This window comes from Coregonus lavaretus, assembly GCF_964263955.1.
Source record: "Coregonus lavaretus genome assembly, chromosome: 1".
Classification (NCBI taxonomy): domain Eukaryota; kingdom Metazoa; phylum Chordata; class Actinopteri; order Salmoniformes; family Salmonidae; genus Coregonus; species Coregonus lavaretus.
In genome coordinates, this window is record NC_139988.1 from 65,797,033 (window position 1) to 65,814,500 (window position 17,468).

The 17,468-nt window shown below is 43.1% G+C and overlaps 1 protein-coding gene across 1 annotated transcript; it reads right to left on the reverse strand.

Annotated features, from left to right (window-relative positions):
- Positions 1-885: 885 nt before the first annotated feature.
- LOC311128559 (meteorin-like) lies at positions 886-11,866 on the reverse strand. Its single transcript, XM_084160746.1, has 4 exons — positions 11,558-11,866; positions 9,790-10,226; positions 4,912-4,971; positions 886-4,061 (listed from the first exon to the last, which is right to left on the reverse strand). Exons 1-4 carry the CDS (start codon positions 11,656-11,658, stop codon positions 3,748-3,750), a joined length of 912 nt encoding a protein of 303 aa, XP_084016872.1. The 5' UTR covers positions 11,659-11,866; the 3' UTR covers positions 886-3,747.
- Between the last annotated feature and the right edge of the window lie 5,602 nt (positions 11,867-17,468).

Below are 17,468 nucleotides of genomic sequence, written 5' to 3' on the forward strand. Positions count from 1 at the left end.
ATGAAATGGTAAAAAAAATATTATTATTATAATTTACCATCAAAAGGTTCGGGGCTTGATCAAAAACATCCGGGGCTGAAGTGCCGGAAGCCCAGGCCTAATGACACCACTGCTTCAGAAGTACCTAGAATTCATACAGGCTATATCTCAATCAATTTTTAAAAATGTATTTTCTGGTGCTCCTAAATTTTATGTTGTGCTCCTAAGTTGGGCGCACCAGTTCTACCAATGAAAAATGTTAATTTAGAGCCCTGGTAACCAGTAATAATACTCGGAGTGTGACAGTGTATATGTGCTCAGTCTTGTTTTCTGTTGGTTGAGAGGGAGTGTATAGCCCTTTAAACCTGTCAAACTGCCATGAGGACACAGTGAGCGACTGTGTGGCACCTCTGCTCCTCCGGCCCGCTCTGAACACCGCTCCCTTATTGAGAATTTATTGCTTCCTGAATCCTGAAAACGGGAGTCGGAGCACAACAGAATTCCAACTGTCCTTTTCCTTCCTCCCTCCCTCCCTGCAGCCCACAGGGTCTGTTTGCTCTAAATCTCTAGCTCTATCTAGCTTTCATTCAAGCCATTCGTCTTGGGCCCTCAGGGATCGGGGTTAAGGACACTTATAGTGACTTAACATTGTTGGAAAAGTCTCAGACCCTTATCTCAAATATATCTAAGTGACAACTAGAGGTTGGGGTTTAAATCGATGTAATGAAATATAGGGCCATGTTGTTCAACCATGGTCATCTGTAGTGTGACTTGTTTTAAGATGTGTGCATGAGAGAGGACAACTGTAAAACTATATAACTATATAACTTTACTATATAGTTAGTGGAAGAGGCAACCATGCAGAGATAGAAAAAAAAATCCATAACATTCAAATGTGCTTTTCAGACTTTTTATATCACAGACCACATATAAACACTTTCCTCCATAAGTAGTTTTTTGTTTCTAGAATTTCTTATATACATAATAACATTCACATTGGTATTAACACAAAATTACACATAGAAACAATTGACAATATCAGCAAACATGGCAGTATTGCACTTTTTCTGTACAAACCGCTCCAGCACATACATTTAATTTAGTGTTAACTGCTCCCTTCATCGATTTAGCGCACATAAGACAACATATTTTGACTGGCCAACATGGCCATGGACATGCATTTTTTGTTCCTCTTGTATGCTAGTCGAGAGATGCTTACTGCTAACCCCAAAGCTGTTTGAAAGAGTATTTAATATTGCTTTAAGAATTCATTATTGATATTTGGACTAAATTGTTTTAGTTTTTTCCCTTTTTCTCCCCAATGGGCTCGGGAGGCAAAGGTCGAGTCATGCGTCCTCTGAAACATGACCCGCCAAACCGTGCTTCTTAACACCCGCCCGCTTAACCCGGAAGCCAGCCGCACAAATGTGTTGGAGGAAACACCGTTCACCTGATGACCGAGATCAGCCTGCAGGCATCCGGCCCGCCACAAGGAGTCGCTAGAGCACGATGAGCCAAGTAAAGCCTCCCCGGCCAAACCCTCCCATAACCCGGACAACGCTGGGCCAATTGTGCGCGCCCTATGGGACTCCGATTCTGGCCGGTTGTGATACAGCCCGGGATCAAACCCGGGTCTGTAGTGACGGACTAAATTGTTTTTAAGGTTTTCACGGCTCAACATCGCTATCAACATTTTGGACGTATGCTTGTTAGGTAGCTACTGGATGCAACTGCTTCTGCCAACTTTGAGACATATCCCATTGGACTTTCACTGAGGGGAATATTGCAGTTGTCAACAGTTGCAGTCCCACAAACTTTAAAAAATTTCCAGCCAAACTCCCATAGTCCGCCACAGTGGAAATGGTTATGGTTCAAATGGAATTTCTGCCATTCATTTTTCAATTAATTGTGTGTTTGGTGTAGGCTTACCTTAGCGTAACGTTTTGATAGCTGTGTAATCTCTCCCGGACAAGGTGAGTTTTATCAATATATTTGCCTCAATTTATTCTAAAAAATGCGCAATGCTAATTATTTATAGTTTTATTTAAAGTTAGATTTGCGCGGTTATCAAAACGTCAAGCCAGGGTAAGCCTACACAAAACACAGACCCTATATCAAGTAGTTCTAAAATTCCAGATGGAAAAATGAATGGTGAAAAAACGATTGCAACCATTTCCAGGTTTTATGACTCATACTGTGGTACTCAATTAATACAATTATTTTACTTTGAACAATGACATAAATATGGGCCAGTAGACCTTATAGCATCTCATTATCATGATCTGTTTTGGTAGAATTTTGCAGCTTGTTTTTTGCAGACAGCATTTCTCTTAGGCTTACAGTTGGAACATAGGTATGAATAGCTACAAAATGTATGTAACGGGCAACAGTGTTGCAACGTAATTATGGTCAACTCGAAAAAAGGGTTTCAATTTTTCTTTTCTTTCAAAAGTCAGCAAATTAAAATCAATGTTTCCCAGATATTAAAAAGTTACAAAAGTTTCCAACCAAACTGAGATATCACAATGAAGTCTTGAAGTAAACAGTGAACTGTATCATAGAAATCTTCAGAAAATATTTATACAGGGTTCTAAAAGGCATAATTACCCTGTGTGTACTCCGGAAGAAAACAAATCTCAGAGTTGGCTATTGTCGTGAAAGCGCGTTCATCACTAGCTTGCAGAGTTTATCGTGCTTCGAACCTGCTGCGCTAGCCCTAGCCTAGTGCTAACACACGCTAGCCCTAGCCTAGCACTAACATGCGCTAGCCCAAGCCTAGCATTAACATGTGCTAGCCTAGCGTTAACATGTGCTAACCCTAGCCTTGCGCTATCATGCGCTAGCCCAAGCCTAGCATTAACATGTGCTAGCCTAGCGTTAACATGTGCTAACCCTAGCCTAGCACTATCATGCGCTAGCAATATCTGCACATTTATTACGTTCTGATCACTCCTCTTCTACGCTACATATAGTCAGGTTTTCATTTGGTTTTCAGTGCTTGCAGCATCAGACTTTCCAGATCATTCCCTTTCCCTTATCAGTGCAAATTAAGATTTTTGTTTTATCCTTGAAAAAAGAAAGACCCTCCCTAATCTCCAATAAAGAATTGCAACCCTGAGAATAGTCCCCAATTTGTTTCTTTCAACTATAAAATTGTGCGGAAATCTTGGACATAAAAGGATAGATTTCCCCCAGTTTTCCAAAACAAAATATTGAAATAAATGAGTGGCCATTTTGAAGACCACCATAGAAAAACAACACAGCCTTGTGGTTGAACACTGGGATAACAATTGTGTGACTTCCAAGCAGATGGTAACTTCACCACAGAATTTTCCACATATTTTCCTGAGTATAAAAAGACAGTCACTCAATAGCTCTGTATCCATGCCTGAAAAATGTCAGCTTGTTGTTACGGAAAGCTCTTATGCCCAGAATCTTTTGGAAAATGTGTCCTGTGCCGAATGCTTTAATCTCATCTAGTCCACAGTGTCCTTCATATCTCCACAGGACTGCATATTGCACTGGGAATGGTGCTACAAATGTCCATGCCCAACTCTTGTCTTTGGGGGAAGACTGCATCCAACGGGACCTTCATGGCAGGGTCGGTGCACAGCTACACCATCGGGTAGGCTTCCATCTTCCTCACCTTTCACTCTGAGGTTTGGCAAACCAAAGGACGGGCAGGGGGGTGCTGATCGAGTTAGGGCTTACCTCACAGGACAGCCTCATTTCAAGGGAGTAGTCAGCCGGGATTTGGGGTGGTTCGGCTCAGTCCACAGCCATTTCACAGGGTAGCTGCTGGGCCAACTTGGCCTGAGCGTAGGCCTGGAGGAAGTCCTTGTAGCGGGGGGCGCAGCCCAACCATGCCTCACCGAAGTGGACGCGGCCGGTGAAGAGGAAGCTGCCTGCCCCGGGCCGGACACCACACTGCAGCAGGGTCCTGATCTCGCCCGAGCGGGTCAAACGGCCGGTGCTGGTAAACAGGGCATATTTCTGGCGGAATACTCGGGTGGCGCTGACTTTGATTACAGCCGCCCGTAGCTCACTGTCCTCGTCCACTGCCTTAATGTTACCACGCACCACTGTGGGGAGAAGAGACAAACTGGTTAGTCAAAAGCTCTATTGACCAAATTTGTTTGTAGCAGCTGTTACAAATACAAAAATCATAGTTAAACAAAATGTGGACTAAGATGGTGGAGGATACATCTTTGAATGGATGTCATTTGCTTCAATACCTGCTGTTCACATTCTAAAAACATAATATTGGTAATCACTGGAAAATATCTGCCACGCTTTAGCTGCCAAAAAACAGCTGAAGTAATAAACAAGTAACTAGGATCCTAACCCACCAGAGGCTAACATTAGAGTCAGTGAAATGAGTATGGAGAGCTGCCTGGGACAGTTCTGTAATCCCCCTAACTTTCTGTTGCCAAGGGGCTGCCACTAAGCCTGATTACGGCTCAATTAGAGCCATGCGGATTAGTCCACTGCACTGTCTAGGGTGGGGGGGGGGGGGGGGGGGGGGGGATTATTCCACTACAGTGCCTTGAGGAGTGGGGGTTTAGGGGAACTTCAGGGAACTAGAGAGGCTAAAGTAATGCTGTTTCACCTTTGACCTCTGAATAAATTAAGTAGTTCAGAGGGGGGAGGATTTGGATTTACACCAACCTCAGACCTGGGGTACCCCTACTTTAAGCTGATTCAACACAACCGAATTGTAGTTCCTCAATCCTGCCACAAAATCATTACCTTTTTTCTCTGCAACTGAATGGCTTTTCTTGCCATTTTGTATTGAAGTTAATGTACAAATCCAGTTGAATTGGAGGACGAAATTCAATGTGACACCAAACTGTTCCTGGTCTGGCGTGTTGTTTTATTGTTATACGGCAGCCCGGACAACAAAACAGGAGGTTGTAAAAGAGCAGAACTCACCAAAGTCACTGGTGCAGACGGCCATAATGAGCTCTGTGTTGTTACAGGGTCTGCAGGCACCTGGGGAGAGAGGGAGAGGGAGAAGGGGAAGGGGAAGGAAAAAAGAAAGAGAAGGTCAATTGGAGAGCTCCACTAATCAAACAAACGCTAATTACAGTGTCTTGCAAAAGTATTCATCCCCCTTGGCGTTTTTCCTATTTTTTGTTGCATTACAACCTGTAATTTAAATGGATTTTTATTTGGATTTCATGTAATGGACATACACAAAATAGTCCAAATTGGTGAAGTGAAATGGAAAAAATACCTTATTTCAAAAAATTCTAAAGAATAAATAATGGAAAAGTAGTGCGTGCATATGTATTCACCCCCTTTGCTATGAAGCCCCTAAATAAGATCTGGTGCAACAAATTACCTTCAGAAGTCACATAATTAGTTAAATAAAGTCCACCTGTGTGCAATCTAAGTGTCACATGATCTGTCACATGATGTCAGTGTATATACAGTGGGGGAAAAAAGTATTTAGTCAGCCACCAATTGTGCATGTTCTCCCACTTAAAAAGATGAGAGAGGCCTGTAATTTTCAGCATAGGTACACGTCAACTATGATAGACATAATGAGGAAAAAAATTCCAGAAAATCACATTGTAGGATTTTTTATGAATTTATTTGCAAATTATGGTGGAAAATAAGTATTTGGTCAATAACAAAAGTTTCTCAATACTTTGTTATATACCCTTTGTTGGCAATGACACAGGTCAAACATTTTCTGTAAGTCTTCACAAGGTTTTCACACACTGTTGCTGGTATTTTGGCCCATTCCTCCATGCAGATCTCCTCTAGAGCAGTGATGTTTTGGGGCTGTAGCTGGGCAACACGGACTTTCAACTCCCTCCAAAGATTTTCTATGGGGTTGAGATCTGGAGACTGGCTAGGCCACTCCAGGACCTTGAAATGCATCTTACGAAGCCACTCCTTCGTTGCCCGGGCGGTGTGTTTGGGATCATTGTCATGCTGAAAGACCCAGCCACGTTTCATCTTCAATGCCCTTGCTGATGGAAGGAGGTTTTCACTCAAAATCTCACGATACATGGCCCCATTCATTCTTTCCTTTACACGGATCAGTCGTCCTGGTCCCTTTGCAGAAAAACAGCCCCAAAGCATGATGTTTCCACCCCCATGCTTCACAGTAGGTATGGTGTTCTTTGGATGCAACTCAGCATTCTTTGTCCTCCAAACACGACGAGTTGAGTTTTTACCAAAAAGTTATATTTTGGTTTCATCTGACCATATGACATTCTCCCAATCCTCTTCTGGATCATCCAAATGCACTCTAGCAAACTTCAGACGGGCCTGGACATGTACTGGCTTAAGCAGGGGGACACGTCTGGCACTGCAGGATTTGAGTCCCTGGCGGCGTAGTGGGTTACTGATGGTAGGCTTTGTTACTTTTGTCCCAGCTCTCTGCAGGTCATTCACTAGGTCCCCCTGTGTGGTTCTGGGATTTTTGCTCACCGTTCTTGTGATCATTTTGACCCCACGGGGTGAGATCTTGTGCGGAGCCCCAGATCGAGGGAGATTATCAGTGGTCTTGTATGTCTTCCATTTCCTAATAATTGCTCCCACAGTTGATTTCTTCAAACCAAGCTGCTTACCTATTGCAGATTCAGTTTTCCCAGCCTGGTGCAGGTCTACAATTTTGTTTCTGGTGTCCTTTGACAGCTCTTTGGTCTTGGCCATAGTGGAGTTTGGAGTGTGACTGTTTGAGGTTGTGGACAGGTGTCTTTTATACTGATAACAAGTTCAAACAGGTGCCATAAATACAGGTAACGAGTGGAGGACAGAGGATCCTCTTAAAGAAGAAGTTACAGGTCTGTGAGAGCCAGAAATCTTGCTTGTTTGTAGGTGACCAAATACTTATTTTCCACCATAATTTGCAAATAAATTCATTAAAAATCCTACAATGTGATTTTCTGGATTTCTTTTTCAAAAATGTGTCTGTCATAGTTGACGTGTACCTATGATGAAAATTACAGGCCTCTCTCCTCTTTTTAAGTGGGAGAACTTGCACAATTGGTGGCTGACTAAATACTTTTTTCCCCCACTGTACACCTGTTCTGAAAGGCCCCAGAGTCTGCAACACCACTAAGCAAGGGGCACCACCAAGCAATGAAGACCAATGAGTTCTCCAAACAGGTCAGGGACAAAGTTGTGGAGAAGTACAGATCAGGGTTGGGTTCTAAAAAAAATATCTGAAACTTTGAACATCCCATGGAGCACCATTAAATCCATTATTAAAAAATTGAAAGAATATGGCACCACAACAAACCTGCCAAGAGAGGGCCGCCCACCAACACTCACGGACCAGGCAAGGAGGGCATTAATCAGAGAGGCAACAAAGAGACCAAAGATAACCCTGAAGGAGCTGCAAAGCTTCACAGTGGAGATTGGCGTATCTGTCCATAGGACCACTTTAAGCCGTACACTCCACAGAGCTGGGCTTTACGGAACAGTGGCCAGAAAAAAGCCATTACTTAAAGAAAAAAATAAGCAAACACGTTTGCTGTTCACCAAAAGGCATGTGGGAGACTCCCCAAACACATGGAAGAAGGTAGTCTGGTCAGAGGAGACAAAAATTGAGCTTTTTGGCCATCAAGGAAAACGCTATGTCTGGCGCAAACCCAACACCTCTCATCACCCCGAGAACATTATCGGGATGTTTTTCATCGGCAGGGACTGGGAAACTGGTCAGAATTGACGGAATGATGGATGGCGCTAAATTCTTGAGGGAAACCTGTTTCAGTCTTCCAGAGATTTGAAACTGGGACGGAGTTTCACCTTCCAGCAGAACAATGACCATAAGCATACTGCTAAAGCAACAATTGAGTGGTTTAAGGGGAAACATTTAAATGTCTTGGAATGGCCTAGTCAAAGCCCAGACCTCAATCCAATTGAGAATCTGTGGTATGACTTAAAGATTGCTGTACACCAGCGGAACCCATCCAACTTGAAGGAGCTGGAGCAGTTTTGCCTTGAAGAATGGGGAAAAAATCCCAGTGGCTAGATATGCCAAGCTTATATAGACATACCCCAAGAAACTTGCAGCTGTAATTGCTGCAAAAGGTGGCTCTACAAAGTATTGACTTTGGGGGGGTGAATAGTTATGCATGCTCAAGTTTTCTTTTCTTTTGTTTCACCCCAAAAAATATTTTGCATCTTCAAAGTGGTAGGCATGTTGTGTAAATCAAATGATACAAACCCCCAAAAATCCATTTTAATTCCAGGTTGTAAGGCAACAAAATAGGAAAAATGCCAAGGGGGGTGAATACTTTAGCAAGCCACTGTACATCCTCTTTCAAATTGGTTTACTCCCTCGTGATATTGTAAACCACATAATACCTATATAAAAACTTTTTTTTTTTAAATTAAAAACGTGTTGAGCTCTAACCTATCCTGTTGCACACTTAAAGGAGACTTAAAGGGTGGAGACGAGCTTATAACAAAGATCGTGATGCAAATGGAACAAAACACTGTGCAAGGACATACACCCACACGGACCAACTGCAGTGTTCTTTCAGACAGTTGCTACTTTTACGGTTTAGAGAGGAAGGCCAGTGAAACTCCACTGGCCCCAGACGTTTTTAAAGCCAAATGAAATGAAACACCCCACCTACCTCCCGCCCCCACTTCCCCCCTAGACCCTGCTAGGGTGTTTGCACCCACACCGCATCAAAGCCAACCAGACAAGGGCAAGAGAGGAGGGTGGAAAACTTCAAAAGATTTCAATGGGCTAAATTCCACTTTTTCTGAAGGCACTTACTTATTTTCTAGGAGATTGACGGCTTCAATCACAGCTGTTTATCACTTTAAAAACGTCACAGAGGAAATTAAAATATCCTCCTCCGTTTCATACAAGGACCCAATCCACAACGTAGAGCGAAACAAAACCACCAAACTGTGGCTGCATTGAATTGACTGTACTGCAACAAAAAAAAACACCCTGGCATTTTTTAAAGTTCTTCTGGCCTTGTGAGTTCCAAGAAGTTCACCACCACCCCTCCTAGCTGCCCCCTCCACACATTCCCCTTCTTAGTGAAAAAGTCTGATAAATGAGATTCCTTCCTCCTCCCTGGCCCATAGAGCAAACCTCCCCCATGCCCAGCCAGTGTGTGTGTGTAGACTCTTGAGCGGAGAGGGGGTGTATTCTTAGAGACAAGCCTCCCTACAGAGGGGCAGCTCAACAAATGAGGGGAGCATCTCAGCTGGGGCAGAGGCCTCCCTGTCGCCAAGGCAACGGCAGTAATCTCAGAACACTCATGCGAAGGCTCCATTGAAAGGAGCTCCGGGCTCTGGAGAGAAGGCCCCACATACTGGGCTTTTGTCCCGCTAACCCTCCTCCCTCTCTTCTTTCTCTGCCTCTCTCCACTCCCTTTCAAATCTAAACCAGGCGACAGGGTCTGTAGGCCTGTGTGTCCAGGCAAACTAGAGGACACTTCCCCCACTCTCCTCTGCCTGGACACACAGAAAACTAAAAACTAACCCCCAAAAAAGGTCTGTTTGTGCTTAAGAGTGAGGAAACATATTTAGGGGAGGTTTGCCAGAATGCAATTTAATATGATTCAGAGACCCATGCAAAAAGAAATACTGGAAGCATGTAGGTGAGAGGAGAATTGAGTTATCGAATCTGAGCTAAAACAAATTCTAAAAGTTGTTTGTTAGGCCCATCAACCCTCAGGGAGCATATTCAAAACAAATTCAACACTGTATTTTCCTTGCTTTGTGTTGAGAGAAATCTTTTATGTGTATCTGTTTCAGCCCAAATGACCCTTCCATGACCTAGACTGATCTAGCATGGCTGCCTCCCTCCTCATTCCAACTCACCTTCATTACTGCTGATGGGGTTTGAATCGAGTGACAGGCGTGCCGTCCAATCCCCTCGCAGCTCATAGCGGAACGATGCAATGCGGCGGCTGATGTCCTGGTGGGGCGTGGCCTGGAGGAAGAGGGCCACCTTCTCGCCGGGCAAGCGGCTGAAGCAGCGCACCCGGGGTGGGGGAGACGTCTCCAGACGGTCCCCTACCAGGAGCTCCAGGACCCCGTCTCTCTCCAGGTAGAGCTGGGCCCCGTGGAAGTGCTCCGAGGGCTTGACGCAGGCCGTGATCAGGCCTGAGCTGCTGCCCCCCGGCCCCACCGCCGCAGAGGTCAACCTGGGGGACAGGGTGAGGCGAAGCGCCCCCTTAGGGTAGAGCCAGTCCAGAGCACCCTCCGAGCAGTGGAGGGAGATCTGCTCCACACTGCCTGGCTGCTGGGACAGACCACTGTGGGATGGAAAGGGGGAGAGAGAAGAGGGAGACCAAGTTACATAATTGGACTTCATCACCTATGACCTCCAAGCCAGACAGACTAGTCCTCAGAAGTTGTCCTCTTGGCTGAAATTGGAGTCACCAGCGTGCCACTTGTAGGATGTGGTGCAATGTTTTTTAACCAATTATGTATATAAACCCTGTATGACTGACAGGGGGCGCTGTATTGAAGCCACTGCATTACCATCTTGGTACTCCTCCTCCATTGTAAAAAAACATTTTGGAAGCTATATAAATTCATTTATTGATGTCTACATTCGTTTTTGACACGTTTATTCGATTACAGACACCGCAATGCACACTTTTAAATTATATTATATGAGCTAAACATAAAATAAATAACAACATTTAAATTTATTTTTTACTGATGTTACTGTCCCCACTGGCCACTAAAACAATACTTAAATAAATGTAATTTTGTCCTTGAAACATTTAATTGAAATACTGTAGAATTCCATTCATTCCTATGGAGGACTGCTCCAACTGGGGAGTGCCAATATGGCCGACAGGTGGCTTCAAAGCCTCTCAATGTTCAATACTAGCATCAGCAATCCAGGGTTTATATAGGGTTTATATACATCATTGGTCGAAATTGCACTGAACAATGCAGGATGTGTGGTTTGGGTATAGGCTTTAGATGTGGGCAACATTTGAGATGGACTGAGGGAAAGCTTGCAACATCAAATAATTCTGGCTAAAATGGATGAGAACCTTTTCAGCTACAGATTTTCCTCGCAGTGCATTTCACTCATTTTAAGTGCATCCTTTGAAAACGATTAAAACATGCTTTCAAAATACACATTGAACTGAGCTAACTATTTGCAGAGAAAAAGAAGAAGCGCTCCCTATTGGTCACCAAATGAGCCGGTCAGTGCCATTTAAAAATGTGACTGACTTTGCATAGTGTAGTGGTCATTTAAACTGCAAAACATGGCCTAGCATTTTGTTTTTTAAATGTTCATTAAAATGTGCAATTAATATTAAATCATCCTTTTCCAAAAAACGACAAGTAATTTCCCCTGAGCACACATAAATCCGTTATTATAACGGCATAACTCTCTCCTCTCTGCAGCTCACTCTGCAAGACTGCAACCCGAAGGCGCGATACTTTGTTGCAAGACACTGGAAACATTTAATTGCGCCCAAAACCTGTAAGTTATCGACTTGTTTCAACTAACTAACCTGAACAAAAACATATTTTGCACCTTGCTATATAACAAAAAAAATTGAATGGTTCTACATAAAACAAATGAAACTTGAATAAACCGTTATAAAATTATACTTGCCTCCCTCGCCAGCTGCATTGGTCTTCCGAATAACTGGACACAGCGCTTTCAAAAATGGGTAGTAGCAGGATCCAAACTTTGTAAATCCAAGAAATAGCCATTTCCTTTGGTAGGTGTTACGACTTTGAGAAAAAAGTTAATGTTCCAAAGATGCAGTCCCTTCAACCTTTACGCATGGGAATATACACTATCCCCTATCTAAGCGAATGGTATTTTGCTGTTCTCGACAACCTCCATAGCGTGGTAGCCTCCTTTTCTTGCTGAAAAGATACTTTCAGCTACACTTTTAACGGAATGTCCCTACTTTCACTCTGCCTCCCTGATCGTAGTACTGGGTAAAGAGAAGAGTCGTCTGAAGTTTTTGCCCGTGAGCACAAGTTGGTCGACCAATCAGAGTTGGAGAGGAGAAACTTTAAACCACTCATACGATAGAGGGGGAGGGGATGTGATCTATTTCTCTTAACAGAAGAAGAATGATCTATCAGTATGCAAGAATAAGCGTTGTTGGTAATAGATACGCGGCAATTTACCATTGTGTCAAACAAGCGTGTACAAAGAAGGGAAAAAATGAGTTGCATGGGCACAAAATGAGCCTCCTTTGTTGAAGTGTGAAGGCACTGTCCTCATATTTCCTCTCTCATATTATGAGTAAACACAGGGTTAAAGTGAAATTCTTAACTTGAAAGTTCTTGACAATATAGGCCTACATGTCTTGGATCCCTTCCTCCTCAAAAGTAGAAAAAAACATGAACAAGAAGGCGTTTAGATAATAATGACTTCTATGAAATATAATAGCATTTCTCTGAGCTTTGCTGCTTGAACACCTAAAAAGTGCAGGTTAGAGGCACAAGCAAGACCAACAGAAAATGATACCTTGAGACAGAACAGTATGAACAGAGAAGATGTATTTATTGTGCTAATGCTAACCAAGGAAAGCTCTAACTCCTTGGTTAGCCTCATCGGTTACTCATTGCTAACCTGTGACAAAAGCCATGGCCATGAAGACTGAGAAAATGAAGAGGCCCACTGGGCACAAACTGGTTAACATTTACATTTTAGTCATTTAGCAGACGCTCTTATCCAGAGCGACTTACAGTTAGTGATTACATATTTTTTTTATACTGGCCCCCCGTGGGAATTGAACCCACAACCCTGGCGTTGCAAACGCCATGCTCTATCAACTGAGCTATATCCCTGCCGGCCATTCCCTCCCCTACCCTGGACGACTTGTGCGCCGCCCATGAGTCTCCCGGTCGCGGCCGGCTGCGACAGAGCCTGGATTCGAACCAGGATCTCTAGTGGCACAGTTAGCACTGCGATGCAGTGCCTTAGACCACTGCGCCACTCAACGTTCTTACAACGGAATTTGTCAACGTATTGTGACGTGGAATCTACGTGGAAAATATATTGGATTTGCAAAATGACATCAATGTAAACTGTTGTTTTGAGGGTAAAATTTCAACCACAGGAATTATGTAATGGTAACCAATTTTCATTTAGAAACGTTGTATAAAATACACTGCTCGTCGAACATCTCATTCCAAAATCATGGGCATTAATATGGAGTTGGTCCCCCCTTTGCTGCTATAACAGCCTCCACTCTTTTGGGAAGGCTTTTCACTAGATGTTGGAACATTGCTGCGGGGACTTGCTTCCATTCAGCCACAAGAGCATTAATGAGGTCGGGCACTGATGGGGTCGGCCAAAGGTGTTCGATGGGGTTGAGGTCAAGTCTCTGTGCAGGCCAGTCAAGTTCTTCCACACCGATCTCAACAAACCATTTCTGTATGGACCTCGCTTTGTGCACGGGGGCAGTTTGGAACTCAGTAGTGAGTGTTGCAACCGAGGACAGATGATTTTTACGTGCTACATGCTTCAGCACTCGGTGGTCCCATTCTGTGAGCTTGTATGGCCTACCACTTCGCGGCTGAGCCGTTGTTGCTCCTAGACGTTTCCACTTCACAATAACAGCACTTACAGTTGACCGGGGCAGCTCTAGCACGGCAGAAATTTGACGAACTGACTTGTTGGAACGGTGGCATCCTTTGACGGTGCCACGTTGAAAGTGACTGAGCTCTTCAGTACAGGCCATTCTACTGCCAATGTTTGTCTATGGAGATTGCATGGCTGTGTGCTCAATTATATACACCTGTCAGCAACGGGTGTGGCTGAAATAGCCGAATCCACTAATTTGAAGGGGTGTCCACATACTGTTGCTATCGAAGTCATTCCAAAGGGTAGGTTTATCAGAGTAAATTAAATGTAACCATTCTTTATCAATCATGATATTGAGGACTATATAACATTTGGGAAGTCATCAACAGCTATTGTTTAAATTCAGCCCAGAATTCAACTAAAAATAGACAATACATATAGTTCTAGGGTTTCAAGTTTTGGTTGATTTCAAATGGAATCTACAAGGTAATAACACATACACTGTATGATGGTATTCACGTCTCCATCTCAACCAAAAATCAAAGTTAAAGAACAGGAAAAAATCTAATCAAACTATTTAAAATGCATTTAAAGTTAGATTTGATTTAGTCCTATTCTTTAACTTACATTTTTAGTTGAAATAGAGACATGAATCCAACATATCAATAATTAATTTGCAGACAAACTTGAATTAAAGCCAGACTCAGTGGCATAGATGGAACTATCCAAGCAGAAGATACAGCTCCTTTAAATGTTGATATTTGGTTGTGTTGTCAACCAAACACAACACATATGACTTTTGTAATACAGTAAATAGCTTAAAGTTAAGGCTATCTTACAAACTAATGTAACAGTATTTATTCAACTTTAAAATGAGTAACACATACTCATCCATGGCCACATTTTGAGGTTACTGTAACAATAAATGTCTTCTTATGTAATCATAGAAAGCATGTGTGTTCAAGATAGCATGCAAAGGTTGCAGATCTTCACAATTGCTATAATCATCTGCACAGATTCTGAAACGATATTGATCACTTGCACCATGTATTTTAATGTAATCTCAACTGCAATCCAGGTCATTTGGTTGTGCTATTAGATGAAGCACAGTGATAACACATTAAGTTGTTGTATAAATAAACAAAATATCTGACATAGTATTCCCATTTGAACTTTGTTGTGCTTTTAAATGGTTGAAAGCGCAGTGATAACACATTTAGGTGACAACTAAACCAAAAATCTGACATAGATTTTCCATTGGAATTTGGTTGTGCTTTTAGATGGTTGAAAGCATAGTGAAAACACATTGGAAATTCAACAAACTTTTGGCTGTCTTTTTGAATTGGTGAAAATAGGTTGCAATCTCATTGATCAACCTATCAGCCAAATATTACCCAATTCTCCACATTGAAATGACGTGGTGTGCCCAGTGGGGGGTGTCCCCGCTGGGTGCTGTGGCCTCTGCCCCCACCCTGCTGGGGTTCTCTTTCATGTAGCGGTATTATAACCTAATCAAATATTCTTTTGTACTGGTACCCTCATCCATCTCCCTGGACTGAAACAGTGACTTTGAATGTACGTGTGTGTGTATGTGTGTATGTGTGAGTGTGCACGTGTGCATGCGTTTCTGAGTGTGTGATCAAAGGCAGGGCAAGGCCTTCTGATCGAGTTATGACAAGGCCTCAGATGAGACACAAAGGCACATGTGCAGAAATCCAGCTGCTCCATTGTCTCCATGAGGACCGAGCTTTGTTCACCCCAGGGCATTTCAAAGGACCAGCATCTCAAAGACACAGAAGAAGAGGGTAATAGAGTCAAAGACAATATGAATATATTTGGCTAAACTTAGTTTTGGGCACTATTGCTATGACTATGCATCAGTGTGCACATTGTGCATTGTGCACATAAACCTATGAATAGATACACATGTACAGTACACGGGGTATCCATAAAAACAATGATACACACACTTACCATGACCTTAGCAGTGTCCCAGGGAGGGCACCTCTATCTCAAACTTGTGTGCTTGCTTGGATTGCATTTTTGCAGTGAGTTCCAGTTTAAACGTGCAGTTCAGCACACAGTACAGTTTCACAGAGCAGAAACAATTGTTTTGTCAATTAGGGGGTAGTCAGCCGTGTGTTAGTTCCCATGCTTCAAACAGTGAACCAGATTTTCTCTGTTACAGAGTTTACCCGTCTTCTCGTATGAGTCCGTGTTCACGTTATTCTCACTGGCTTGTGAATGCAGTATCTTTAAACACTGTCCTCGTGTGAGTACGAGTCCTTGCATGTGTATGTTATACACTGTGTGTATTTATTTGGTATCTTTTATGCTTCTGTGTGTGTGTGTGTGTATGTGTTTGTGTGTGTATGTGTTTGTGTGTGTATGTGTTTGTGTGTGTATGCATGCTTGTGTGTGTGTGTGTGTGTGTGTGTGTATGCTGGGAGGAGGGCCTGGCACTGTAGTGTTACCTGATACTTACGGAGGCCTGACTCTGGAGCAGGTCTCGTGCTCTCTGTCTCTCTGTCTCTCTGTCTCTCTGTCTCTCTGTCTCTCTCTCTCTCTGTCGCTCTCTCTCTCTGTCTCTCTCTCTCTCTCTCTCTCTCTCTCTCTCTCTCTCTCTCTCTCTCTCTCTCTCTCTCTCTCTCTCTCTCTCTCTCTCTCTCTCTCTCTCTCTCTCTCTCTCTCTCTCTCTCTCTCTCTCTCTCTCTCTCTCTCTCTCAGTCAGTCTTTCCCTGGCCCATAATCAGAGATTAGCCCTCTGACCGACATGGCTGACCTCACCTGGTGCCCTGCTCACCTGGATCAAAGACCCAAGGTACAGAGCACTGTGTTCCCATAGCTTGAGGGCTACACTATATGCACCTGGATATAGCTAGCAGTCTTGTGCCCATACTTGGAGGCCTACTCGACATTTCCTTTGCAAAATAGGGCAAAGACAAGTGTGTATACAGTATGGACATACTGTATGTTGTCAAATTAATTATGTATTTCGAGGTTAACATTGTATAGTTTTAGCCAATAATAAGCATTTGCTTATTGCTTTACAAGCAGTACGCTAGTGATTCATACTGTGTAATATGCATATAATTTAGTTTTTATGTGATAACTATCCAAACTGAAATATATACATCAATAAAGCTTTACGAACTAAACTGTTACTTAAGTAAATGTTTTTCCATAATGTGACCCCTTCCAACTCTCACAGTGGCTTCCCATGGCACATCAGTGCAAATCCGCTTTATCTGACGTTCCTGGTATTTGTTCGCCAGCTCTGTGACATCTATCCCCGGTAATGAGATTGGCAAGCATGTCCAACTCCCCTCTCCCTGCTAATCAGACTACTCATTGTACCACAGACATTATGTCATCCTTAAGACACTGTACCACAGACACTATGTAATTCTTAAATAAAGACAGATTAAATAAATAAATAAATACATTCTTAAGTCAATAAATAAATACATTCTTAAGTCAGCGTTATAATGTGTTTACAACTGCCGCCTCATGCAAAGGGATTCTGTATGCCCTTATCTATGAGACCTCTAAACATTATGTTTTACAGTATTTAAGAAGTAAAAAATGTGGAAGACATTGAATATTGGCAGTGAATGTATTGTGGGAATGTTTTGTAGTCCTGCGAAGAAACTGTAGAGTGGATGGGAAACGTTGGCATTCCTGAGTGAAACTTCGGCATTACCGAGTGAAACCACAACACAGTGTTAGTTTCTGATGAGTCGGTGGGATCGGTGAGGCTGGCGTTTTCCCATCTCTACCCACCCAGGTGATGGGTTCCTGTCCTGTCGTTTCTCTCGGGCCTGTATGTCTCAGTGAGGGCTGTAGGAAGCACTAACACAGGGATCCCCGTATAAAGTACTTTATTTGCCCTCTGAGCCCCTATGAGAGACCAATGTGAAAACCGACACCTGCTCTCTCACTCACTTTCTCAGGGTTGTGTTTGTGTGTGTGTGTG